The sequence below is a fragment of the Macaca fascicularis genome, chromosome 20 (assembly GCF_037993035.2).
Source record: "Macaca fascicularis isolate 582-1 chromosome 20, T2T-MFA8v1.1".
Classification (NCBI taxonomy): domain Eukaryota; kingdom Metazoa; phylum Chordata; class Mammalia; order Primates; family Cercopithecidae; genus Macaca; species Macaca fascicularis.
In genome coordinates this window covers 69,657,625-69,684,836 of record NC_088394.1, presented here as the reverse complement: position 1 = coordinate 69,684,836, position 27,212 = coordinate 69,657,625, and the positions used below count along the sequence as shown (strand labels likewise).

At 56.6% G+C, this 27,212-nt stretch overlaps 2 protein-coding genes across 7 annotated transcripts in view; one reads left to right on the top strand and one right to left on the bottom strand.

The window, feature by feature from the left end:
• The window catches only part of IL34 (interleukin 34), a 77,583-nt gene extending 76,053 nt beyond the window's left edge, over positions 1-1,530 (top strand). Inside the window, exon 7 of one of the 2 annotated variants that reach the window (XM_005592494.5) lies at positions 37-1,530. In XM_005592494.5, the coding sequence (XP_005592551.1) occupies positions 37-227 (191 nt within the window). In that variant the 3' untranslated portion in view covers positions 228-1,530. The remainder of the gene's footprint in view (positions 1-36) is intronic. The other variant, XM_005592496.4, reaches the window with a different exon arrangement.
• Positions 1,176-26,381, bottom strand: MTSS2 (MTSS I-BAR domain containing 2). Of its 5 annotated transcripts, none has more exons than XM_045381562.3 (14): positions 26,051-26,381; positions 21,273-21,334; positions 21,088-21,161; positions 20,263-20,347; positions 20,086-20,177; positions 19,908-19,982; positions 18,528-18,685; positions 18,077-18,184; positions 17,158-17,255; positions 14,393-14,615; positions 5,412-5,486; positions 4,867-5,043; positions 4,545-4,710; positions 1,176-4,396 (listed from the first exon to the last, which is right to left on the bottom strand). In XM_045381562.3, the coding sequence occupies exons 1-14, from the start codon at positions 26,117-26,119 to the stop codon at positions 3,639-3,641; spliced, it is 2,220 nt and encodes a 739-aa protein (XP_045237497.1). In that variant the 5' UTR covers positions 26,120-26,381; the 3' UTR covers positions 1,176-3,638. The 5 variants fall into 5 exon arrangements, with proteins under 5 accessions (XP_045237497.1, XP_045237502.1, XP_065393801.1 ...); XM_045381567.3 differs by having other exon boundaries at positions 14,393-14,519; XM_065537729.1 differs by lacking the exon at positions 26,051-26,381 and adding an exon at positions 21,751-21,951.
• Positions 26,382-27,212: the final 831 nt, after the last annotated feature.

Below are 27,212 nucleotides of genomic sequence, written 5' to 3'. Positions count from 1 at the left end.
TGCTGCAGTCTTTTTTTTTTTTTCTACCCCTTGCAGGTAAACAAAGCTCCGTCCTAAACTGGCAGGACTGTGAGGTGCCAAGTCCTCAGTCTTACTGCCCAGAGCCCTCATTGCAATATGCGGCCACCCAGCTGTACCCTCCGCCCCCGTGGTCCCCCAGCTCCCCGCCTCACTCCACAGGCTTGGCGAGGCCGGTCAGGGCACAGGGCGAGGGCCTCTTGCCCTGAGCACTCTGGATGGTGACTGCAGATAGGGGCAGCCAGACCAGCTCCCACAGGAGTTCAACTGGACCTGAGACTTCGAGGGGTGGTGGTGAGACCCCCCTTGGGAGAGGACCCCGGGGAAGGGGGTTTTTCCTTTGAGGGGGATTCTGCGCCACAGCAGGGCTCAGCTTCCTGCCTTCCATAGCTGCCATGGCCTCACCTGGAGCGGAGGGGACCTGGGGACCTGAAGGTGGATGGGGACACAGCTCTTGGCCCCTCCTGGCACTGCCCTCACTGTCCCCCCGCCTGAAGGGGGTGCTGAGCCTCCTGTGGCCCGCAGCAGTGAGGCCACAGCCGTGGGTTGCAGGGAGACGGGCAGCACGACGTGGCCATTCTAGGACCCCCCAGGCTGGCAGACTGGGGAGCTGGGGGCAGAGGGCGGTGCCAAGTGCCACATCTAGCCATAGCGGATGCTCTTCCAGTTTCTTTTTTCTATTAAACACCCCGCTTCCTTTGGTTTGCTTTGCTTTGCATCTTCAGGGGTGAACCTGGAGGGGATGGGAGGTGGCCAAGCGCAGGAAATCAATGGGGGCGGGGCTGAGGGTGTGGATTCGGAGTGGATGGAGCCTGCCCAAGGGATGTGGAATGAGAAGGATGCCAGGGATGGAGTTCTGGATCTGCCTAGCCCAGGGGCCTCTGTAAGCCTGGGTTGGGGGAGGCGGTGTTGGGCTGATCCCCTCGCCTTGACCCTTGCCATCCTCCCTCCCTCCCTCCCTCCATCTGGCTGCCCCCAGGCAGCCCCTAGCAGGGACACCTGTGGGGCATTTCAGAGACCCAGGTCTGGCCCTGGCCCCCACATGGAGATCTGAGATCCTCCGGGAGCCCCCAGCCTGGCCCCCTGCAGCTGGGATCTGGGGTAGGAAAGGTGAGGTGTGGGGATGGGGCGGGAAAGCAGCCAGGCAGAGGCAGGGGTGTTAATTACAGTACACCTTTATTAATACTGGAATCTTCACAGTGCATCTGTTACTTGTAGCAGTGACTATTTAAATCAGGGAGAGGATGGTGTGGAGGGGGCGGGGAGGAGAGGAGAATTTTTCCAAAATCTGACAGAAAGAAAAGAAACAAAATGGTTCGTATGGGATGGAGGGTAGGGGAGGGGGGGAAGGGTGCGTAGGAACCAGGAAGGCTGCCTGGGGTGGGGGAATAAATTAAGAAAAGGAACGAGTTAACAACAGCACCAGGAAAGTTACTTCAGTCAAAAGACGCTTTTGAAAAGAATATTTCTCTGTACAAAATGAGAAATTAAACAAACGTAAAGTCCCCCAAACCAAAGTTTGTGATGTGGGATGGTTGGCTCGGATCCCGAGGTGGGTGGGCCTACGAGGTGGTCGCTACGTCGACGCAAGGGCGGCAGGGGTGGTCTCAGGATGGACGAGGGGATGGGGTAGAGTATGTACAGCCCCCGGGGCTTGCAGGGGAGGGGCACGGCGGAGTTGGTGGGGGCTGTGCCACACGAGCCCCCCTCTCTGGGAAGCCCCTGCCTCCTTTCCCATCAGGACCTCTGAAGCCCAGGCCTGCCCACCCACTGCCCCTCACACTTTTCCCACCACATCCTGAATCCTGCTCCACCGCCCTGCCTCAGCAGACCCCTGCAGCCCTGGGGAGAATGTGCGGCAGAAATTCCACCCAAGACTCCCCACACTGGTCACCTGCTCTCCTGGCCCCTAAAACAGGGGCCCTGATGTTGGCCTGAGCTCCACGGGTTGAGTGCTCAGCCAGGCAGTTGTTGGACCTAGTGACTTACTTACAGGGACCATTCTCCATCAGCTCTCTCTGATGAGACTCCGTGCACATCAGGGCCTGCTTGGTGCCCAGACTTACCCAGGAGCTGCCCTGCCGGGGTCCCAACTCACCGCACAACAACTTCTAGGAGCTCAAGCCTGGGAGGCTCAGACCCAGCTCCACTCCATCAAGACCAAGGTGCTCCTGACCCCCAGGTAGGACCCTGCCCTGGGGCCACGATGCCCTCCGAGCCCTGCTTTCCCTCCTGACCTGCGGGGCCACCAGGACTTCCTCCGCTTGCCTTAGGCTCACGTGCTTTTACCTGCTGAGATGGTGTGACTTGGTGCGTGGGGTGGGGGCAGCTTTGCCCCCCCCCCCGCCCCCGCTGCCAGCGCAAGCCTGGACTACAGTGGGGGCCGTCCTGGGATGGCATCTCCTCTGGCAACAGAGAGTCAAAGCCAATCTTCCCAGACTCGCTCCCCTACCTGGGCTTGCAGCTGGCTCAGACCACAGCAGACAGGCCGGGAGCCTCCCAACCCTATTTTGGCTATGCTCAAGACGCCAGAGAGAACAGTAGCTTTCCCAGGACTCTGGGGGAGCCAAGTCCCCCCCTTCTCCTCCTGCCATAGGACCACCAGGCCACGGGGGGGGGCTGTCCCCCAGGTGCTCCCAGACACCCACCCTGTATCTTCCCCTCACCCCCACACACAGTCCTCGTCCACAGCCAGCTCCATTTTATTATATTCATAAAATGACCCCACACCTCCTACTGCTCCAGTCCCCTCCTTCCAAAGGTGGCTGAAACTATGACCCCAAAGTTAAAGGATTGATGTACCCAATGAGAAGTGAACATCTGAAAACGGTGCCTGTGTGGCTGGCCGGTGACCCTAGGGCCTCCGGCCTCCTAACCCTGCTGCCCTAGTTTCCAAGGAACTGCCCTGGTCCCCTCCAGCCAGCCTCACGGGGTCGGGGAGGCGAGGGGCGGGAGCCACCACAGGGCCCCCGGGACTCCCCAGGCAGCCCCTGGTTTCCTCCCTGAGACTCGGCGTGGGCCCTGGAACTCCCTTCCCACATGGGAGGGCCTGGCTGCCCAACTCCAACCTGCTGCCCTGGCCCCCAGCCCCCAGCAGACATCCAGCCCAGCGCACACCTGCCCTCCACAGCCGCTCTGCTTCCCGGAGAGAGAGGCCTGGGAGAGGCAGAGAGAAGGCAAGAGGGGAGGAGGGGGGCTCAGGCAGGGGAGAGGGGGCCAGCATTCCAGGAGGAGCTGAGGCAGGACCAGCCCTGGGAGAGGCCGGGATGGTGAGAGGGAGGCCAGCCCGGCCCCTCTGCTGTGGGCGGGGCCCTGGCCCTGGTGCTCACGGGTATGGAAGAGGCAGGGCCCGAGAGGAGGAAGAGGAGGGACAGAAGAGCATAAAACAGACCCCGAACCAGGCCCAGGCCTGCAGGCTCCATCCCGGCCAGGCTTGCTAAGAAGTCACTTCCCGTTTAAATGCTGGAATCCAAGTGAGGTGTGTCTTTCTGTAAAGTGGCATGGCCTCTGCCCTGGTTCTGTCCTCTCTCCTGGCTGGGCCTTTGCTTTGAGTGCCTGCGGCTCACAGACCAGGCCACCTGCTCGCACTGGGGCCTGAGAGGATGGGGAGGGTGGCGCCATCATAAGATGCGGGGCGCCGACCTGTCGTTGGTGACGGTCCTGCGGAGCCGGACCCCACGCCGGATGGCCACCAGCATGTCTTCGGCCGGGGGGTCGCTGGTGGCAGCTGGGGGCGGGGTGGGTGTCTCCTCCGTGGGGGTGGCTGACAGAGCAGTGGGGAAGGGGAACTGGCCCTCGCCCAGTGCATGGGCACCCGCCACCAGCTCTCCCAGCTTCTCCACCAGACTGTGCCGGTTGGCCGCTAGCTGCTGCTGCTCGTCCTCGGCACCTGCCCCGGGGTACCCGGCTGCCTCTGGGGATGGGCTGCCCCAGGCTGTGTTGGGCAGGCTGAGCCTCTTTGGGGAGGCCTTGGCAAGGTCCGGTGCCAGGGGTGAGGCGGTCTCGTCGGTGTAGAAGACGCACTCCTCGCTGCCCGCCCGTGTGGGCCCCATGTAGCCGGGTGAGTCAGGCACCGTGGGCGTCTTCACAGGGACGATGGGCGGCCGGATGGGGATGGGGCCAGCGCTGGACAGGGCGCGGCGCACGGTAGGCTTGGTGGAGGGCGTGCGGCGGATGGTGGCCACGCCAGGGGGTGCGCCCGAGGGCAGGCCAGTGGCGGTGGGCAGCCCAGCAGTGGAGGCTGGGCGCTTGGTCTGGATCAGGCGACGGTAGTTCTGGGCGATGTTGCTGTTGCGCGGGATGGTGGATGACTTGTCAAACTCAGGCGGGCCCTCGCTGTCTGCATCCCCATTCACAGAGTAGCAGTCGTAGTCGGAGCCTGGGGGCATGGGACGCAGTAAGGCCGGGGTCCCAGGTGGTTCCTTGCCCCCAGCCCACCAGGGTGAGCACAGAGGGGGAAGGACGGGGCCCTCCTGGATGGCGAAGTCCCAGCCATCCCTGGTCCCACCCCAGCCCCGCAGGCCTGCCTTGGGAGGGAATGGTGTCCTCAGAGCAGGAGGGCGTGGTGGTCTGCGTGCTGTAGCCGCTGGAGTACTGCAGCGAGTCCCGGCTGCTCTTCTGGTGCTCCAGGCTCAGGCCGCGCGTCAGCACCATGGCCAGGTCACTGGCTGCGGGGGACACCTCCTCGCTGTGCTGAGGGTGGGAAAGTGCAGGCTGAAGCCTTGTGCCCCCAATCCCCTCTGCCCAAACTCCAGGCAGCCCTGCCAGGTGGTTGGAGCTGGCCCTGAGGCCACTGGCTGGGCCTCCTGGGACTAACCTGGAAGTGAAGGGGGACCCTGGCCGGCCTACCTTGGCCGCGATGGTGGCAGGGGACATCCGGGGTCGTGGTGCCTCTTCCCCACTGGGGCCCAGGGTGCCCCCACTGGCAGGGCCTGGCTCTGTGTCTCTCAGGAGCTCCACTCGGTCCTTCCTCCGTTGCAGAGTGGCGCCTGAGGGCTGCTCGTGGGAGCCAACCTTGGACCAGTCCTGCAGGGAGGGTGTGGCAGGTCAGGGGGACCCTTGGCCCTACCATCTACAGCCCGGGGGCCCCTCACTGTGGCTGAGGCTCATGGTGTCCAGGGCTATGAAGGGCCTCTGGTTCACAGTCACAGCCAAGGGCAGAACATGGAGTGTGACCGTGGCCCCTCAGTCCCACCAGGCCCAGGGGTAAGATGTGGCTGTGTGGGCAGTGACTGTAGGAGGTGGCCAGGCGGCTTGTCTCTTGGGGACAGGTGCTGTGTGCACGCACCCCTGGCTGAACCCAGGCCCTCTGTGTGGTAGTGGCACCAGGTGGAGAGGGCACGGATAGGAGGAGCAGCTGGTGACTATCCTGGGGCCGGGCTGGGAGCACTGACCGAGGTGGGGGAGCTGCACTCGCTAACGGACTGGCAGGTTTCCGAGGCCTCAGAGGATGCAGAGCTGGAGGACTTCTGCCATGCAGAGGCCAGCAGGCGGTTGCAGACAGAGGGGCCGGCGGGCAGCGAGGAGGAGAGGAGAGAACAGTTTTGGTCACAGAGCTGGCATGCAAGGGGGCGGTTCAATTCAGCACCTTGCCCAGCGCCCACCCCCCTACCCCAGGGCCACAGCCGCTGAGCATCTGCAGCAGGACACAGCAGCCCAGAGCGCACGCGATGGGCGCTGATGCACCCGACAGCCCAGCCCTGCGCATTTCGAAGACTGACCACAGGATTCACTGCTGACAGCCTGGATGTGGCCAATAAGGGGGAAAAGAGATACTAAGGGTGGCAGCTGGGTGTTTGGTCTGAGCAGTTGGGTTGATGGTGTCACAGTTTTCTCAGACAGGACACGGGGGAAGTGTGAAGCCCCAGGTGCCACGCTGAGCACTGAGCTGAGCTGCCTCTGAGGTCTCTGCAAGGATGCAATGAGGGCCGTCGTATTCACAAGCTGAGTGCAGGGAGAAGTTGGGGTTGGAGCCATCAGTGCAGCGATCTCGGGGTAGGATGAGGCCACCAGGCAGCGAGTGCAGTTAGACAAGATTGAACGGCCAGGCCCACGGCTGCTGATGCGCAGCAGTTGGGAGGAAGAAGAGAGTCCCGTAAAGGAGTGCGACAGGGAGTGGCCGGAGAAGTAGGAGAACCATGAGCAGGCGATGCCCCAGGAATCAGGAGAGCCTGCTCTGTGGAGAAGGGGGTGGCTGTGCTGATGCTGCTGGATGGGGCTGTCCGCTTGGGGCACAGGGTGTCTATGGAGACTCTGAGGAGAACTGCTTCCGTAGAATGGGGTGGGGGAAGCCTGTTTTAAAGTGGACTGAAGTATGAAAGTGACACGCCTGCTCTGGGCAGTGGGGTGGACTAGGTGTCCTGGGACGCCCTCCCTTCCTAAACAACTACAAAGAATAAAAAAAGCAGGGTAGACACAGGCCCACGAACTCCTGAGCACGTGTGATGAGCAGGGTTCCCTGGGGCAGACGCCAGCTTCATCTGCAGCAGGACACAGCAGCCCAGAGTGCACACGATGGGTGCTGACCCACCCGATAGCCCAGCCCTGAGTATTTCAAAGACTGACCACAGGACTCACTGCTGACGGCCTGGATGTGGCCAGTAAGGGGGAAAAGAGATACTAAGGGTGGCAGCAGTGGGGACATGGAGCACGGTGAGGTGTTGGCCTGGGAATGAGCCAAGTTAAGCCAGGGCAGCCCCCTTCCTCCAGCTCTCTGAATCATTCTGGATTTAGATCCCCAGATTTCCTGCAGATTCGAATGAACCAAGATCACCAAAATAAAAGGAAACCAGGCACCACCTGTGAGAATTCAGAGGAAATAACAAATGCAGACTTTTGGCAATATGATGGTTAAAGTAAAAAACTCAATGGAAAAAGTATTTGGAAAACTCAGATAAAAAGTTCAACACTCGCTCATGAAAAAACAAACAAAACAAAGACACAAGCTTCTAAAAAGGAAGCTGCTCTGATAAAGAATATCTACAAATGCACTGATACTTTTCCCTCTGAGATTGGGAGAAAGACAAGGATGCCCACTGTCATCACTCCTGTTCAGCACTGGAAATCTTGGCTAGTGCAATAAAGCAAGAAAAAGAAAGAAAAAACAAATGGATTGGAAAGAAAAGAAAGAAGGCCAAGTGTGGTGGCTCATACCTGTAATCCCAGCACTTTGGGAGGCTGATATATAAGGATCACTTGAACCCAGGAGTTCGAGACCAGCCTAACATAGTGAGACCCCTGTCTTTATGAAAAATAAAAGTTAGCCAGGTGTGCTGGCACATGCCTGTGGTCCCAGCTACACAGGAAGCTGAAGCAGGAGGATATCTTGAGCCTAGGAATTCAAGACTGCAGTGAGCTGTGATCTCACCATTGAACTCTAGCACTCCAGTGTGGATGACAGAGCAAGACTCTGTCTCAGAGAAAAAAAAAAAAAAAGATCACTATTTACAAGTGACATAATAGTATATGTAGAATATTAAAAAGAATCTACAAGTTATTAGAATCAACGTAGGATTAACCTTTTAACAAGGTTATTGGAACAAAGTCAGAAAAAGATCAATTGCATTTCTAAATACTAGCAGCTAACAGGAAAACAAAACAAAACCACCCTAAAACACTAATGTAATTTACAATAACGTCAATAAACACTGAATACATAGGGAAAAAATTCCAATGACAGATATGCTAGATCTATACACAAAAACCACAAAACAAGCTGGGCATGGTGGCTCACGCCTGTAATCCCAGCGCTTTGGGAGGCCAAGACGGGAGGATCACATGAGGCTAGGAGTTTGAGACCAGCCTGGCCAACAAGGTGAAACCTCGTCTCTACTAAAAATACAAAAATTAGTCTGGCATGGTGGTGCATGTCTGTAATCCCAGCTACTCGGGAGGCTGAGGCACCCAGGAGGCTGAGGTTGCAATGAGCTGAGATTGCACCACTGCACTCCAGCCTGGGTGACAGAGTGAGACTCTGCCTCAGAAAAAAACCCGAAAACCAAAAACCCCTACAAAACATTGAGAGGAAGTAAAGCCTAAACAAACGGAGAGATATATCTGCAATTCCATTCAAATCCCAGGAGCTTTTTTTTTCTTTTCTTCTTTTGGTGGAAACTGACAAGCTGATCCTAAAAGTTACATGGAAATGCAAAGGGCTGAAAAAAGACAAAGTGGTACCAAAAAAATAACCAAGCTAGGGGACTTCCATGATCAGATATCAAGATTTTCTATAAAGTTTGGCTGGGCACAGTGGCTCACGCCTATAATCCCAGCACTTTGGGAGGCTGAGGTGGGTGGATTGCTTGAGATTAGGAGTTTGAGACCAGCCTGGCTAACATGGCAAAACCCCAATACAAAAAATTCAAAAAATTAGCTGGGTGTGGTGGTGCACATGTAATCCCAGCTACTCAGGAGGCTGAGGGATGAGAATTGCTTAAGCGTGGGAACAGAGGTTTCAGTGAGCCAAGATTGCACCTCTGCACTCTCCAGCCTGGGGGACAGAGTGAGACTGTCTCAAAAAAAAAAAACTTTTTATGAAGTTACAATAATTAAGATGGTGTGGCATTGATATAAGGCAGAGAAATCAACAAGTAGGACAGAGTGCCAAGTCCAGAAATAACCACACACCTACAGATACCTGACTGATGATGAAGGCAGCACTGCTGTGCACTGAGGAAAAGAAGATGCTATGCTCCAAATGTCTATGTCTCCCCCAAATTCCTCTGTTCAAATCTTAACCCCCAAGATGAGGTACTGAGAGGTGGTTAGATCATGAGGGTGGAGCCCTCATGAAAGGGATCTTATAAAAGAGGTTTGAGGGACCTAGTTTGCCCCTTCCAACACTGAGGACACAGCAAGAAGGTGACATCTATGAACCAGAAAGCGGGTCCTCACCAGACACCGAATCTGCTGGTGTGTTGATCCTGGCCTTCCAGCCTCCAGAGCTGTGAGCACTACATTTCTGAAGTCTAAGCCACCCAGGTTATGGTATTTTGTTACGGCAGTCCAAATTGACTAAGACATATTTTTCTTTTTTTTTCAATACACTGTCCTGGGTCAATTGGATATCCACGTGAAAAAAATGACCCCTACCTCACACCACACACACGTGCGCACACACACGTGCGCATGCGCACACACACAAACACACACACACACACACACTCAATTCCAGATGAGCTGCAGATCTAAAGGAAAAGGGCAAAACCAAAAGGCTTTTTAGAGGAAAACATCTTTGTGACCTTGCAGTAGGCAAAAATATCTCAAGCAGGACACAAATAGCACTAACAATTTAAAAATGGATAAACTGGACTATTTTAAAACTAAGAACTTCTGGTCATTAAAAGACCCCCATTAAGAGAATAAAAATGTACCCATAGAAGGAGAGAAGATATCCAATTAGGAACTTTATCTGCAATATCAAAAAGTTCTATAAATTGGTAAGAAGAAGACAGATAATGCAGTAGAAAAATGGGCAAACGATTTAAAAAGGTCCTTCATGAAAGGAAATATTCTAATGGTCTTTAAGGGTATGAAAAGGTAGCTGGGTTCAATGGTACACATCTGTAGTCTCAGCTATTCAGGAAGCTGAGGTAGGAAGATTGCTTAAGCTCAAGAGTATGAGGCCAGCCTGGGCAACATAGCAAGACCCTATCTCTTAAAAGTATGAAGGCTGGGCGCGGTAGCTCACGCCTGTAATCCCAGCACTTTGGGAAGCCAAGGCGAGCAGATAACCTGAGGTCAGGAGTTCAAGACCAGCCTGGCCAACATGGTGAAACCCCGTCTCTACTAAAAATACAAAAATTAGCCAGGTGTGGTGGCATACGCCTGTAATCCCAGCTACTCGGAAGCCTGAGGCAGGAGAATTGCCTGAGCCTGGGAGGCAGAGGTTAGAGTGAGCCAAGATTGTGCCACTGCACTCCAGTCTGGGTGACAGAGTGAGACGCTGTTTCATAAAACAAACCAACAAAAAAAAGTATGAAAAGGTGTTCAATCTCAACAGCATTAGAGAAATGCAAATAAAATATACAGGGAATTACTATTACTATCCCCCACCAGAATGGCTAAAATGAAATCAAGATAAAATGTCAAGGGCTGGTGAGGATGTGGAACAGCAATGAACTGCCATAATCTTGGCCAGGTATGGTGGCTCATGCCTGTAATCCCAGCACTTTGGAAGGCGGAAGCGGGTGGACTGCCTGAGGTCAGGTGTTTGAGACCTGCTTGGCCAACATGGCAAAACCCCATCTCTACTAAAAATACAAAAATTAGCCAGGTGTGGTGGCATGCACCTGTAATCCCAGCTACTCAGGAGTCTGAGGCAGGAGAATCACTTGAACCCCAAGGGTGGAGGTTGCAGTGAGCTGAAATTGCACCACTGTACTCCAGCCTGGGAGTGAGACTGTCTCCAAAACAAAACACAAAACACTGTCCTAATCTTGCTAACAGGAGGGTAAATTTGTATGAGCACTTTGGTTCACTGTTTGGTAGTACCTATCAAATCTGAAGATGTGCATATCCCATGACTATGCAGTTCTGCTCCTAGGAATGTGCCCCACAGAACCGCATACTAGAATGTTCACAGCAGCACTATTAGCAGCATCATAGCCAAAAAACTGGAAACTATGCAAATGTCCATCAAAAGGGTTAATTATGTATTCACACAATAGAATGCCATATAGCAATGCGCAAGATCTATATCTCCACCTAAAACATGGATGAATCTCATCAACATAACTGAGCAAAAAGAAGCCAGACATAAAGGATACATACTATATGATTCCAAGTATAACACGTAGAAAGGATAAAAAGGGCAAAACTAGGCCAGGCACTGTGGCTCACGCCTGAAATCCCAGTGATTTGGGAAGCTGAAGTGGATGGATTGCTTGAAGGCAGGAGTTCAAGACCAGCCTAGGAAACATAGTGAGACCCCCATCTCTATAAAATAAAAAATATAAAAATTAGCCGGGCATGATGGTGCACACCCGTAGTCCCAGCTACTTGGGAGGCTGAGGCAGGAAGACTGCTTGAGCCTGGGTGACAGAGTGAGATCCTGTCTCAAAAAAAAAAAAAAAAAGTCAAAAGTAGGACAGTGGTTACCCTTGGGTGTGTAGTGACTTAAGTGAGCACTGGTGGCTTCAGGAGTGGTGGTTATCCTGCTTATATTCTTGTTCTTGGTGTGTTTAGAATACCTCGATAAAAAAGTTCCTTGGCCAGGTGTGGCAGGTCATGCCTGTAATCCCAGCACTTGGGAGGCTGACATGGGTGGATCACTTGAGATTAGGAGTTCCAGACCAGGCTGGTCAAAATGGCAGAACCCCGCCTCTACTAAAAATACAAAAATTAGCTGGGCGTGGTGGCACACACCTGTAATCCCAGCTACTTGGGAGGCGGAGGCAGGGGAATGGCTTGAACCCGGGAGGAGGAGGTTGCAGCGAGCCAAGATCGCACCATTGCACTCCAGCCTGGACAATGGAGCAAGAGTCTGTCTCAAAAGGAAAAAAAAAAAGTTCCTGAAAGACTCAATGGTGATGGGTTATAACCCGTAGAATAAAAGAAATATTTATGAGCCCATATTGATTGATAGAAATTAAAAATTGAATATATAAATAAATGGGGGAGAAGGAACAGATCTTTTTATAGTAGAATCTCAATTAAAAAATATAGGAGAAATGACGGAAATAGAAAGTCACCTATTTTAACAAGCAAGATCATCAGTGGATGCCAAAACTAGTGAGCAAAAGTACAAGGAGAAGCAGGAGATTTTCATCATCTCAAAAGTATCCCTTCACAGTATATTCCATTAATTAAAAAGGCGGAAATAATGACTCTCCAGTGGAGAAACTTGGCATACACCACCTTAACCAAGGATCAAGGTGAACATCACCAGTCACACAGCACAGTGACATGGTGCAGCATTTAGGATGCACCAAGAAGGGGACAACCGCGCTTCTGTGGTACTCTTGCCAAAACTGTACGACTTCTAATTCTGAATGAAAAGACATCAGACAAAGCCAGATTCAGAGGCATCCTACAAAACATCTGACTGATATTCTTCAAAAGTATCAAAGTCATGAAAAACAAGGAGGGACAGGTGTGAGAAACTGTCATGAGCTGGAGAAACTGAGGTGACACCAACACGAAACACTATGTAGGGTCCTAGCCGGGAGCAGTGGCTCATGTCTGTAATCCCAGCGCTTTGGGAGGCTGAAGTGGGCAGATCACCTGAGGTCAGGAATTCGAGACCAGCCTGACCAACACCGTGAAACCCCGTCTCTACTAAACACAAAAAATTAGCTGGGTGTGGTGGCGCATGCCTGTAATCCCAGCTACTTGGGAGGCTGAGGCAGAAGAATAGCTTGAACCCATGAGGCAGAGGTTGCAGTGAGCCAAGATTGCACCACTGCACTCCAGCCTGGGTGACAAGAGCGAAACTCTGTCTCAAAAAGAAAAGAAAAAAAAAACCCAGGAACATTATGTAGGGTCCTGAATCGGGTCATGGACCCCTGGACCAGGAGAGGGAAAACTGGCAAAAATAGAAAGAAGACTGTAGATTACTTAGTATTACACCAGTGTTAATTTCTTGGTTTTAAAAACGTTTTTGATGGTTATGTAAAGTAAGATGTCAACACTGGGGAGACTCTGGGAAGAGTATATGGGAACTCTACACATTTTACAACTTTTCTACAAGTCTAAAATGATTTCAAAATAAAAAGTTAAAAAAAACCCCGAAACAAAAAAGCCTCAGTGGGTAGGTTAAATAGCAAAAAGGAGAAAAAGTCGATTGTAAGATAAAACTGAAGAAATGATCCAGAATATATCTGGAGAAAAAAGGAGATAGAAAATATGAGCTAAGAGATGCATAAGATAGAAAGAGAGGGCTGGACATGCATCCAACTGGAATCCCAGCAGGAGAGAATAGAAAGAATCAAAGTGGAAGTAAAGAGATAATGACTGGCTGGGCGCGGTTGCTCACACCTGTAATCCCAGCACTTTGGGAGGCCGAGGCAGGCAGATCCCTTGAGCCCAGGAGTTCAAGACCAGCCTGGGCAACATGGCAAAATGTAGTCTCTACTAAAAATACAAAAATTAGCTGGGCATGGTGGTGCATGCCTATAGTACCAGCTGCTTGGGAGGGTGAGGTGGGAGGATCGCTTGAGCCTGGGAGGAGGAGGTTGCAGTGAGCCAAGATCATGCCACTGTGCTCCAGCCTGGGTGACAGAGTGAGACCCTGTCTCAAAACAAACAAAACAAAACAAAACAAAACAAAACGAGATAATGACTGAAAATTTCCAGAACAAATGAAAGACATGATACAAACCAAGAGAGGTTAAATAAAAATAAATCTACATTGTAGACACATTGTAGCACAACTAAAGAGAAGGCCTAAAAGTGTCCAGAGAAAGACTCAGATTCCTCAAAAAGAAGCATCAGTGACTGACAGCTGACCTTCCAACCAATGGTGGAAGCCAGAACACAGCGGAAAACTATCTACCTTCACAGTGTGGATGGAAGACAACGCTCACCCCAGAATAGTGCTCCTGGCCAAACGAACTTTCAAGAAGGAGGACAAAAGAAAACATGTTTCAGATAAACAAAACCCGAGAGTTTACAACTACAGATCTATTCTAAAAGAACTTCTAAAAGATGTTCTTTACTTCAGAAAGAAAGAAAGCAAGCTTTGGAGGATTTGAGATGCGAGGAAAAAATGACAAGACATGTGTATTAACATATGGGTAAATCTAAACAAGTACTGTATGTATAAAATAAAGAAATGAAGAAGAAAAATGTCATTTGTGGGTAGTATAAAAAAAGAGAAAATAATATAGCTTGTAAGTTTGAGAGAGAGTGGGTGACAAGTAAAATATATATATATGAAGAGCCTTGAATTATTCAGGAGGTGGGGTTCTGACTTTGTTAAGTATGCATGTTAAGATTTCAAGGTAATCTATAAAAGAAAAGAGATAGTACATAACTTACAATTCAGTAGAGCGGAAATAAAAGAAAAAACAAAGGCAAGGGTAGAGACAAGAATTCAGGACAAACAGAAAGAAGAAAGCCAGAAGTCTAAATATGTCAGTATTCATAATATATACAAAGGTGCTAAAAATGCCAATTAAAAGATAGAGGTTGTCAGATTGGATAAAAAAAGAAAATCTAGGCATTATACTGCTTACAAGAGACTCATTAAAAATATAAAGATAGGTGAATTTAAAAGCAGAGATAAAAAATGATAATATAAATACTGAACAGAATAAAGGCCTTGGGGGCCTTCAGGCCAGTCTAAACAGCTATAGTAGCCCCACATGTGGCTTGCCTGATGCTGGCATAAGGCTGCTGTACCCCACCCTGATTGATCCTTCTAACGCCCCCTCACCTGGCTGGTGATGTCTGAAGGCATAGGCGAGGGGGGCTTGGAGTAGGTGGCATCCTGGGAGACGAAGCCAGAGTCATGGGAGGAAACGCTGGAGAGGCGAGTGGTGGTGGTGGCTGGCTGCGCCAGGCTGCGGTAGCGACAGGTGGAACTGGGTGAGTATGTTTGGGCACCCCCAGGCCATGGGGCTCCGCCACCCTTGGCACTGCTACTGCTGCTGGGGGCACTAGGGGAGTGAAGGAAGAGGGCACAGTAGCCAGACAGGGAGACAGAGGGGTGTGCATTTCGGGGAGGTTGACAGACGAGGGTGGGGAAAGAGGTGAGGGGCAAAGGAAGGAAAAGACAATGTCAGACTAGGAGGTCCTGAGACCCAGGTGCTACAGAGGAGCTGTGTTCTGGGACAGTGTGGAAGGGGAGTGCCAGAGCAGGGTACCCCCAAGCCCCAGTGCTGAGGGGAGCTGTGGTCAGGGAATGCCCAGGGTCAGGCGACCTCTCTGCCTCCTATTCTGCCACTAAGAACAGCTGTCCAGGCCGAGCACAGTGGCTCATATCTGTAATCCCAGAACTTTGGGACACCAAAGTGGGCGGATCATTTGAGGACAGGGGTTCAAGACCAGCCTGGAGAACACAGTGAAACCCCATTGCTACTAAAAATGCAAAAGTTAGCCAGGCATGGTGGCGTACGCCTGTAATCCCAGCTACCTGGGAGGTTGAGGCATGAGAATCACTTGAACCTGGGAGGTAGAGGTTGCAGTGAACCAAGATTACGCCACTGCACTCCAGCCTGGGAGACAGAGCAAGGCTCTGTCTTGAAAAAAAAAAAAAAAAGAAAAGAAACAAGAAACAGTTGTATTGTCTGGGTGTGGTGGCTCACACCTGTCCCAGCACTTTGGGAGGCTGAGGTGGGTGGATTGCTTGAGTCCAGGAATTTGAGACCAGCCTGGGCAATATGGTGAGACCCCATCTCTACAAAAAATATGAAAATTAGCCAGGCATGGTAGTGCACACCTGTAGTCCCAGCTATTTGGGAAACTGAGGTAGGAGAATCACTTGAACCACAGAGGTCGAGGCCACAGTGAGCCATGATTGTGCCACTGCACTCCAGCCTGGGTGACAGAGCGAGACCCTGTCTCACAACACAACAAAACCCAAAAAACCCACCAAAAAACCTATTGGTTTCACCAAAGATGTTAATCTAGATTCTTGTATCCTAAAGAATGTATCTTTATCACTGATGACCACCATTAAAAAAAAAAATAGTTTTATGATGGGGAAACTGAGTCACTGGGCATCAAACAATTAGAACCAGACACAAGTCTGATCACTTCCTTTTTTTTTTTTTTTTGAGACGGAGTCTCGCTCTGTCACCCAGGCTGGAGTGCAATGGCGCAATCTCGGCTCACTCCAAGCTCTGCCTCCCGAGTTGACGCCATTCTCCTGCCTCAGCCTCCCGAGTCGTTGGGACTACAGGCGCCCGCCACCACGCCTGGCTAATTATTTTGTATTTTTTAGTAGAGACGGGGTTTCGCCATGTTAGCCTCGGCCTCCCGAAGTGCTAGGATTACAGGCATGAGCGACTGCCCGCAGCGAGTCCGATCATTTCTAAACCACCTTCTGAAAATCTGGTATTTGCCATCCAGTCCTAACTGGATGTCTAGCATATGGTGACGGTGTGTCCGGGTACAGAGGTCACCTTCCAGGTGGATCCTGCACCCACCATCACTCTCGCCCTCTCCACTCCCTCAAGGGGTGTCCAGCCCTCCATGGCTCACACCCTCAGCACAGCAATTCAACCCTTGGATGGTGTTCCTGGCAATGAAAGTTGCCTTCTCTCTAAGCATGACCCTGAAGCCTCCCAGCCTCTGCTCATGGCTGTCCCCTGCAATCAGCCCCTTCACTGCGGGACGGCCACCCACGCAGGGTCTGCAGAGCTTCTCTCTGAGGTAGTAGCTGATTGCTGTGCCTGGCTTCTCACAAGCTCTGGATGTCCAGCCAGTGATTCTGGGGATAGGGGTGCCTGGTAAAGGGGGACCCCCACCAGCACTTCACTCTGTGTTTACTGCCCTTCCCACCCAAGGAACCCTGAACCATCAATGTCTCCTCCAAACCCAGTCCCAGTGCCCGACCAAGGAAAGGCCCTGATCCTGAGCCTGGCTAGTGACTGCAAGATCCTTGGCCTCTCCCCAGCTCTGTGAGGCTCCCGGGGCCAGCCTGGGCCAAGGCTCCAGATGTGGCAGCTGCCTCCATGGGAACCAGCTCTTAGGAGCCAGCTAGGCTGGAGTGTCCTATACCTTGTGGCCCCAGTACATGTTTCTAGAAGCCTTCCTATCTCTCCCTGATCTTTGACTCTTACTATGACCCCACATGGTGCTGGGCCTGGCAGAGTCCAGTGGTTAAATGCTGGGACTTCATGCGTCAGTTTTCCCTTCTGTGAAATGGAGATAACACCATACCTGATACAGCAGTGTTAGGATTCAATGAGAAAAAATGCATAAAGCAATTAGCACAGCACCTGGCACATAGTAGATGCTCCATAAATGAAGCAGGTACCGCCCCTGCTCTCTATCCTGCCAACAAACGCCTGTGCCAGTAGCAGTCTTGGGATGACAGGGCACATTTTCCCTCTACATATGCAAATTCCTCAGATGATGTAAAAGTTGTGAATTTTGAGGCCCTGAAGCAATTTCTGATGCAGCTTTGCTGGGAACATCCCCATTTCCTCTTGGGATACCGCCCCCCACACCCCTGGGAACCCCACCTCCACTGACCTGCACATGCTGGACTTCCGGGAGCTGGAGCTGCTGGGTGATGAGGGTGGGGTCTGGTAGGACCAGCTATAGTCCGAGCCCTTTAGGTCTTTGATTACCTGGACAGGGACATGGATGGGGGTCACTGGAGGCAGCTCCTCAGAGCTAGTAGGGCCAGAGGCCCCCACTCTCTTCCCAGTTGGGTCTTCTCCCCAGGAGAAGACCCAGGAGTCTGAAGCCCCCTCCCCCCGGCTTCTCCTAATGTGGGGAGCAGGGAGACACCGGGGGACACAGCCTTCTTAGAGCCCCTTCAGCTCACACACACTGAGTACAGATTCCGAGCCCAGCCTGGGCTGGGCGAGTGACCCCGACACCATGGGGTGCAGGTTGCTCCTGCGCCTCCCTGAGTTTGCTTTCTCCTGTGAATCGGGGCCACCTGTTCCTGTCTGAGAGCGGAAGATACCCTGAGATAACTTGGCAGATGCTGGGCATGCAACAAGTGCCCCCGGAGCGTGCTGCCCGCAGGCTGTGGGGCAGGACTGGTCTGAGTGCAGTGGGAACAGGGTTGGGGTGGGGTGGCCAGGTATGCCTGGGTCTAGGGGAGGGGATGGGGTTTCTGGGCATGAAGGGAGGTGGGGCATCTCCAGGTTCGGCAGGTAGTCTGCCCAGGTGGAGCAGGGCAGGCAGACTCTGGGCCTGGCTCCATGGATCCAGGACTTCACCCATCTACTCTGAGTCTGAGAATGCTGCTGGCCAGGGCAGACCCTCCCCAACCCCGGCAGGTGCTCCGGGATGGCCTGCAGTGGGTGTTAGAAGGGGTCTGGTCTTATGCCCCTAGCTGCCTCCCCCAAATGCCATCCTCTTTTCCCCTCTACTGCTCCCAACCTAGGGCAGCCCATCTCCTCCCTGCCCCTGGCCCTTGGCCCGAGGGCTCCCACACCTGCTCACTGGCGGGAGGCAGTTTGTGGGGTTCCGCCGTCAGCACCACCAAGTCGTCGATGATGCCCTGCAGGTGGGTGATCTCTCCCAGCATGGTCAGCTCTCCGTTCTGAGGAAGCAGCGAGTCAGACCTGCGGCCCTGTCGCCCACTTGCCCACCCGCCCTGGATAAGCAGCAGGCCTTGTCGGGCCTCTCCTCTCTCACCCTTCCTCGCTAACCAGTGCTGCTCGGGGCTGGTGCAGGCAGGGCCCACACAGCCCAGATGGCTGGTATGATGGTCTGTCCAGACCAAATCAGTGCATGGTGAGCTATGAGACCTGCCTTTGGGCCAGGAGCATGTGGCCTTGATGCCCCCAGCCAGGGACTGTTGAGAAGTGACCCTTCTTGGAGGTCAGAAGGTCAACCCTGGGCCCAGCCCACCCCTCTGGGGTCTAAGTCCCCAGGAGTCCCACCACCACAGGCTGCAGGAAGGTGATGAAGGTGCAGAAGCGGCCCCGCTCCTCAATTAGCGCCCGGCGCACGGCCTGCTTCTCCGTCTCCTCCAGCAGCAGGTACATGTCGTTGACGTCCTGCAGGGCACTGTCCAGCTGGGGCTGCAGGTCTCCTTTCCCTGGAGGGGTGGGGAGGAGAGGCCTTGCTGGGGATGCCAGCCTGGCTTGCCACACCCACGAATGGGCTCAGACCCTGGTGGTGGCATCTCTCGGCCGTTGGGCTGGGTGCTGCCCTGGGGCCATGGGACTGGGGAGGGCAGTGAGGATTCTGGGGCTTGTGGAAGGGCTAGTCCCACCAAAGCAGGAAGAGAGGCCAGACACACGCACAAGAAAGAGGCCAAAGCTGCAAAGCCACTCCGGATCGGGGCATCTCCATGGAGGCTCTTGATGCCCAGGAGCTCTGCCAACACGGAGCCTCCCTGGCCTCCACCTGGGGTACCCTCACTGTCCCGGCATGGTGCCCCTCACCTCACAAGGTCCAGGGAGGTGGGGCAGAAGCGGGACAAGGGAGAGTGTGGGGCTCAGCTGCAGGTCAGGCCATGGAGGGGCGGGGTCCAGGAGAGCTAGGGCTGGGCCTTAGAGGCAGGGAAGGGGTCTGTGTGGGTTCCCAGTCAGCTCAGGGAGCAGAGCACACAGACAGCAACAGCGACACAAGAAGCAGCAAGAAAGAGAGAGGCGAGAGGATGATGCAGAGGAGATGATGAGATGGCAGGTGGGGAGGTGACAGGTAAGCACGCAGGCCAGCCTGGTGGGGGTGGGGCAGCCAGGGCCTGTGGCCTGCACCTCGCCCTGGCCGACCCCTCCTGGCCTGGCAGACTGACCCAGCAGTGGCCCTGGACTCATCCCTGGCCAGGGCCCCCAGGGGTCCCAGGGGGACTGTGCCCCAGGCCCCTCCCTCGTGGACCGACCGCCTTCCTCGCTTCTCCTTGGCCTGGAGAGGTTCCTTCCAATGGCCCTGAGCTGGGGGAGACAGACAAATGCAACAAGGACGGGAGGAGCAGCTGGAGGGACCGACATTTGACTTACCAAGTAGCTCTACAGGAAGGATGTGGGAGGAGAGGAGGAGAGACAGAGAAAGAAAGAATGTGTGAAAGACGCCGGATGGACAGAGCCACTCCTGGGGCGGGGGTGCCTGGGCCTCCTGCTGCCTCCCCTAGGGAGGTTCTGGACCAGGTTTGGGGGGCAGGGCGACTCCCTCTGTCCCACCCAACAGGTTGGAGGGTCCTGTGTCGGGGACAGCGCCCCTCTGGCCAGGATGAAAGCTTTAGGGGGCCCCACAGGGCGGCGGGGCTGTGGAGTGGGGCCGTGGGGCTGTGGCTGGGGGGCCATGCCGGGCACTACCTTTGCGCGCCTTCTTTTGCAGCTTGAGCGTGTCCGACGACTTCTTTTTGATCTCATGCCGGGCTCGTTTGTACTCTGCAGAGGGAGAGAGGGGAGCGCTCTAATGGGGTTCCTGCGGAGTAGGCGGTGGGAAGCTGCGGAGTGGGGGGTGGGAAGCCCGGCCCCGCACCGCCTTCACCTTTCGCGTGGTCCTTGTCCAGCTGGTTGGCCGCCTTCTTCCAGTCCTCGATGCGCTCCTGCAGCGGGTTGATGAGGCTCTCCAGCAGTGCGCTGCGGAGGGTGGGAGGGAGCGCAGGTCAGGGCTGGGCTCCCCCGCGACGCCCCGTCGCCCCGCCCCCCTGCGGCGCCCACTCACTTGGTGAACTGCCGCAGCTTGGTCTCGATGCTGCGGTGGCGCATGCACATGCGCGTGAGCGCCGAGCCGATGTCCCTTGTGGCCCCTGGCGAGGCAAGCGCGGCGTGGGAAGGGGCCCCGCCGGGGCCTGCGCAGTCCCGGCCTTGGGCCAGGAGGGGGCGCCCCGGCCGCACAGGCTGAGCCCGCAGCCCGCGCCCCGCCCCCGCCGAGCCGCAGTCCTTTGGGCCCTGGGGGATTCGGGGCCTCCTGCATCTCCACCAGCTCTTCCTCCGCCATCCCCGCCGTGCCAGCCTCCTGCGGCGGCCTCCCCTCTCCCCCAGTTGGGAAAGGCCAGCGCCAAAGACTGTTCCAGGAGCCGGCCAAACGACCCTCCAGGTGTGCCCAGATGCAGGCACGAGAGTATGAGCACGCCCAGGACCCGAAGGAGCAGGAGCCCCAGGTCTCTGCCACTCGGACCAGAGGGCGGAGGAGGCGCCAAGCCCAACGGCGCGCTCACCTGACCCTGCGTGCTCTTACAAGGACGGCGGGCATAGGTGGGAAGAAGCCCTAAGGAGAATCTCTGTGCTGGGGGGGGGGTTGGGGTCACATGAACAGCCACAGCAAGAAGGGAATCCCCAGGGAACACTCCTGTCACTACTCACCCACTCCTGCTTGCATGCCTCTTGTGACGAGGGGCTCACTCTCCACAACCAGCCCATTCCATTAAGGAGCAGAACTCAAGGTTCTGGGCTTGGCGTACTTTCCTTGGCCCATCCCTTACTCTGCCTTTCCAGCCTCCAGGCCCACCCTGGGGTACCCCCAACCTCCAGCCACACGCCTCCCCACCTCGGGTGTTGGTAGCCATGTCAGCCACTTTCTGGAAGGCATCCAAGAAGGCCACAGCAGCCAGCACGGTGGTCCTGGGGAGAGGGGCAACGACACAGATGGTCAGAAGGACAACAGCACGGATGGTCGGGGGTGGGGGGTCTCTGCCTGCCTCTCCCCTGCTGGGATGCCCTGGGACAACTCACCTCAGCTGGGAATGCAGCTTTGTGGCCTTGGAGTTGAAGTCCTCCCAGATGGGGTAGGAGCTCTGCCGGGCAGATGGGAGAGAAAGTGAGCTTCTTGTGGGGCGGCTGCAGGGCTGGACCTGGGCCAGGCTCCTCACATGCTCTGTCCAGACTCAGGGCAGTTTCTGACACAGCAGCCCTGCCCCATGGAGAGGGAGGCTCTGGGTCCTCTCGGAGGGCAGAGGACCAAGGACAGAGCCATCAGCATGAGGAAAGCCTGTCCCTAGGAATGGGTGCCTTTGCTAAGCCCTCCCTCCCTGATGTCAGGACATCCACCCTACAGGCTACAGGGGGCCCACATCTCCCTCAGGGGAAACGGAGCAGGAAGTGGCAGGTCCTGTCCCCTCGGAGTTTCCCAGGCACCTGGCAGGGGATCTGGGCTGAGCCCAATGAGAGGCATCGTGTCTCCCAAACATGTGCCTAGGACAGTGGCACTGACCTGCCCACCAGGGGCAGAGGCACAGTGTGGAGGGTAGGAGGTGGCAGGGCTGAAGGCACGCCAGGTGTAGACTGGGGCCTCCGGGGCCCCCGCCCTGTGTCCTGCAAGCTGCCATCCCAGGCCAGCAGCCGTGGCTCCCAGGGCCGAGGAGACTGTGGCTGCTGCAGGGCCCAGCTAGCCTGCCCGGGACAACCAGGCCCTGGGCTGAATGGGGCCTTGTGCGGCCAACAGAGCCACCTTTCTCCACCCCCTGCTCCCCTCCCCTCCTGGGGAAACAGTGTGGCCTTTATCCCAGCCTGGCCCAAGGCTCCAAGTTGGAAGGGGGTTTCCCAATAGGGAGGTCGGGCTCCTGGCGACCAGTTGTCCAATCTGATTATGGGGCTTTTCTGGTTAACGCATGCCCCGGGGTCCTGGAGAAACCTCAGCCCTGGCCCAAGGGCCCTGTGGAGGTCTTGCTCCTTGACAGGCAGCCTTGGGCCAGCCAAGCACCAGCCCACAGGGGCTTCTGACCCTCCCCTCCATGTAGGATGGGCACTGGAGGCTGGGCCTCTTCCTGAGGAAAGGGGAAAGAGGAGACCCTGGCCCTCAGGGCCTCAGAGGGAGGCTCTGCCCAGCTGCAACCCAGGAGCAGGCTAGGGCTTGCCCTGCCAGGCTAGGAGAGCTTGAAGGGGTGGGAAGGACACAGGGCAGCTTAGGGGGCCTCAGAATCTCCCTCCCCTCCCAGGCCAACCAAACCAGTGTCCAGAGAAAGCAAATATTTGCAAAGTCCACAGAGGTCGAAGCAAGAGTGGGGAAGCTGTGGGTGGGCTATTCCCAAACGGGCACAGCTCAGGGTGAAGGGGCCTGGGAAGCTGTTCCCAGCCATCCCGAGGAATGGACTCATGCCACCCATGCCTGGGGTACCCCTAGGGGGTCTTCTAAAAGGGGGCACTCTGCCACTGCCTGGACCCCCACCCCCACCCAGCCTTGAAACCTTGCTAAGACCTCCCTTTAGGGAGCAGAGAAGTTGCTAGAGGTGGAGGGGGGTCCAGAGCCAGCTATCCTGGCACCCAGGAACCTTCTTAGCCCCTGAGCAGCCCTCGGGCAGTCGCAGAGATTAAAGGCTGTCCCCATGGGGAGGGGACAAGATGGGGTGCAGGGGAGGCCAGGCCATATCCCCTTAGCAGATGGACCTAGATGCCTCAGTCTCTAAGGACCTGGACCTGCCGCCCTCCCCACGGCAACCACATAAAGGACCCCAGAGACAAGGAACATGCGTCTTATTTGTTTATATCTGCCTCTTCACGGACAGGTCAATTTCACTGATTAAAAATAAGAGAAAGGGCTCCAGCAGCCAGCGCCCCAGGAACAGCATCCCCAGCCTTCACCTGGGACAGGCCCAGGCAAACCTTCCCAACAGCCCCATGAGATGAATACCATGACTGCCCCCATTTCACCAATGAGGAAACAGAGGCCCGTAGAGGTTAACTTATTTGCCCACGGCCACCGGGTGGCAGGGTCAGGACCTGATCCCATGTCTGCCTAGTCACTGCACACCAGGTGGAGGCACTCCCTTACAAAGCAGGGAGACAAGACTGAGCGCCAAGGCTGCAGAGGCGGCGGCGACTGCTGGGGTGCGAGAGACACCCAGTTCTGCCCCAAGCACAGTGGCGGCTCTGGAGTGGGGAGGTGGAGGGCTTGTCACTAGAGGCGCCCAACGGACAGGGAGGACGACGCTCTGTCTCTGTCCCGGCAGCGGCTGTGGTTCAGATGTGCAGTGTGGGTGAGCAATCCAGCCTCCAGTCCCAGGGACTGGGCTTTCCAGGTGCCCCTGGGCAAGGGCCCCCTGTCTGAGCCTGTTTCTTCACCTGTAAAATCAGGAGAGGAAGGGCACCTGCCCCACTGGGTCAGTGTGGAGATTGAAGCAGGCGCTGCCCAGCCAGCACTCCGTGCAGCTCCCAGCAGGCCGTAAGTGCTCAGTTCACACCAGCTGACACTATGCAAGCCCTGCCCTCTGCAGGGGCCCCTAGCAGAGGCCTGGCCAGGCCTACGTGTCCAGGTGACACTCTCTACTCTTGAGGGGTGGGCGAAGAGTATGACCCCATTTTCTGGCTGGGCCAGCACTGGGTGGAGGCCCCATTCACTTTGCTGAAGGTGCCATGCCCAGGCCTATGACCTTGGGCAAGTCCCTGCCCCTCTCTGGGTTTCAGTGGACAGCCTGACACCAGTGGGCATCTGACCTCGGCCCCCGCTCAGTTCAAGGTCAGGGTCTCCCAGAGGCCCAGGGGAGGGCTTCTGTGGGGTCTGTGGACTCACTGTGGGGTGGCCTCATGGGGCAAGCTCAGTCTCCTCAACCTGGCTGCTGATGGCCGCCCTTCTTCTACGGAGGCCCTGCTGCTCAGGCCACCCAGGGGAAAATCCAGAAGCTGCCCCCCAAATCCAGGTGATCAGCCTCCAGGTGGCCTCGTCCCCTTCTCTGCCCCGGTCATGGCCCCTGAACACATGCCTGTGTCATAGGTAGGGGCATATCTGTCCTTGGCATCATCCCAAGTGAAGCCTCTTCTGTTTTGCCTCCACATGTCAGCAAATCATGCCTGGTGTCTTACTTGAACCTCTTGCTATGATCTGGGCCCACTTCCTTCTGTCTCATCCCAAAGTTCCTTGCAAATTGGCTGGAGAGGGAGAGAGACAGTCCTGGTGCACTTCTACGAGCAAAATCTGCTGCTCTCTGCAGTGGTTGCTATGAGGCTGCCAGTGGTGGTGGGTGGTGGGGTGCGGGAAGGCCCATCCTCAGCCAGCTCTGGGATCGGACAGGGGAGGGTGGTCTGTATTGCCAGTCCCAGAACAGGATCCTGGGGCCAGGGCTGTGATGTCCACAAGGCAGACGGAGACAGCTGGGGGCCAGTGGAGGGGCCTGGATGTACAGTTGCAAGAGATGGGGGTCCCAGGGGGAGCGCACCATAAGGGGCAGGGTATGGGGAGCATCTACAAGCCGCTAACTGGGTAGTCCCAGGCCAGGCTGGCTTCAGGCCTCTTCCAGGGGCAGAGATTTGGCAGCTGTCCCTGGGGCTGTTGTCCTGGCAGCACCAGGAGCCTAGACCTCCAACCTGCCAGCAACCCCCACCCCTTACGGGGCCTGTCCTAGCAGCACTGTGCTGGGTGGTGTCATCCCCACCCATGGCCTGGTGGGATTCTGTGTTGTGCACTTGCAGAGTGTGCGCTGGGGTGTGGGGGTGGGGGTCCTTGGGAGATCCTGTGGGGTGCATCGTTCTTTCCCGTTCTCCTCCCAGCCCCCAAATCCTGCCCCTTCATCCTAGGCTAAAGAAAGGGGGCAGGGCAGGAGGGCAGGAATGCTGGTTCCTGGTCACCACCCTATCACTGGAGCTGGGCCCTCTCTGCCTAGTCAGCGTAGGGCAGCCCTGCCAAACCCTGGCCTTGTCTGGGGAGAGGAGCCCACTAATTTTCCCAGGAGAAAAAATGGGGGCTGAGGTCAGGGGAAGGGTCCAACAGTCTCCTTAATGACCTTGAACCATTCCCAGGCCCAGTTTCCCCACCTGGTGGGGTGAGGAATGAATGGGTGGCCAGCTCCAGCCTGACCTTAGGCAATCCTGGGAGAGAGGGGGAGCTCGGAGCTGAGAGTCCAAGGTGGTAATGGAGTAGGAAAAGCGCTCCCTTGGGGTTGCTCCACCAACCCCAACCTTCATCCCGCCTCCTCCCAAGGTGATGATCCAGGCCTATCCTTGGGATGCAGGGACATTCAGCCCGGGGACCTTGGAGTCCTGGAGCTTCCTGGGGTTGTGGGGGTGGGGCGGAGCTGGGGGAGGCAGTCTCAGGGTCGGGCCCAGAGGCCCAGGTCGGCGGGGAAGGAGTTAACGGTTCTCCGCTTTATTATTTTTTCCTGCTTTGGCGGTGACAGCATTGTCTGGGCTCCGGGGCCTTTGGGGAACATGGTGGTGGAAGGGGGCGGAGGTCGGCAAGACCCCAGACTCGTTAAAGGGCCCTAGAGTCGGTCCTGGATCCAAATCCCATTCATGGTTTGGCGGTCTGGGGCGCAGGGAGCCTGCGTGTGCACAAGCTTGGGTCAGGACCCCACGGGGCCACCGCGGGCACCGCACGGACACCCCGACACATGAGCACCCACACCCCCAGACGGGCACCCGGAGACACGGGCGCCCAGCAGACCCTGGCAGGACGCGCTCAGACAAGGACACACAGACACCGCGGCGCGCGGCCACACGGGGCTCGGCCACCCGCCGCCACGCGTCCCCGGGGGGACCCGCACCCGCCGCCGCGCGCCGCGGCCCCGCCGCGCCCCGGTTACCTTCATGTCGTTGACAATGGCCTGGAAGAGCCCGCCCAGGGCGCCGCACTCCTTCTCGGCCGTCTCCATGCTCGGGCCGGGCCGGGCCGCGGCGGCGGCGGGGCGCACGGAGCGCAGGGAGCCGCGCAGGGGAGGGGGCCGGGCCGCGCGGGCGCTCGCTCCGAGGCCGGGCCGGGCCTCCCGCCTCCAGGCCGCGCTCAGCGGCCGGCCGCGCCGCGCTCCGGGGTCGCGGGCCTCCGGCGGGCGGCGCGGGCCATGTCGCAGCGGGGCTGGCGGGCGGCGCGGGGGGCGCGGCGCGGGCAGCTAGCGGCGCAGCCTCGGCGCGCGGACTGACGGCGGCGGTAATCCGAGCCGCCGAGGATCGGGCGTCACGTGGGCGCGGCGGAGGGAGGACCGCGGAGGGGGAGGGAGGGAAGGAGGGCGGGCCGCGCGGGAGGGGGCTGTGGGAACGGCCGCGCGGGCGCAGGCCCATTCACGGCCAGAAACCAGGGCTTTGAAATCCGAGCTCGGGCGCTGCCAGACTGGTCCGGCGAGCGGGGCCGACGGGCTCGGGCGCCACCGCGGGTCGGGGGGCGGTGCTGGGGCGGGGCCAGCCCTGCCCACTCGGGAGTGGGACGGGTGGCTCTCAGCCCCTGGGTAGGCGCTCCACGACGCCTTCCGGCCTTTGGCCTGGGGCGGGGGCCTTCCCGCGCTTCTAAAGACGGGCAGTGGATACAGTGGCGGGATTTGGTCGGTGTATCGGCTGAATGGGATACACTGCACAGAACAGGGCGCGGGGTATCGTGGGACCGCCCGCCTTAAGACGTTTCATCGCATGCACAGACCTTCCTCCTTAAGTTCGGACCCTTCCAAGTTTCTTGGCTCCTTTTCCAAGTGGTGCCGATGCCACCCAGATGGGGTGCCCGAGGCTGGGCTTTTGGGGGGCAGTGGTGGTCTCCTGGGCCCTGGACAACCTCCGTCCTCGCGGGTGGGGGCTCATTTCGGACCAGCAGAGCAGAGCTGGGCTGTCCTTGGTCTCTGTTGCCTGAGTCCACGGTGGGTGTGATGCACACACGTGCATGGGGTAGCAATGTCAAGTGCAGCCTGTCCTGGACACTCCAGGCAGGGAAACCCATCCTGGGGGGCAGCATGATGGTGGGGGGGCACACTCTGGGGGGAAGAA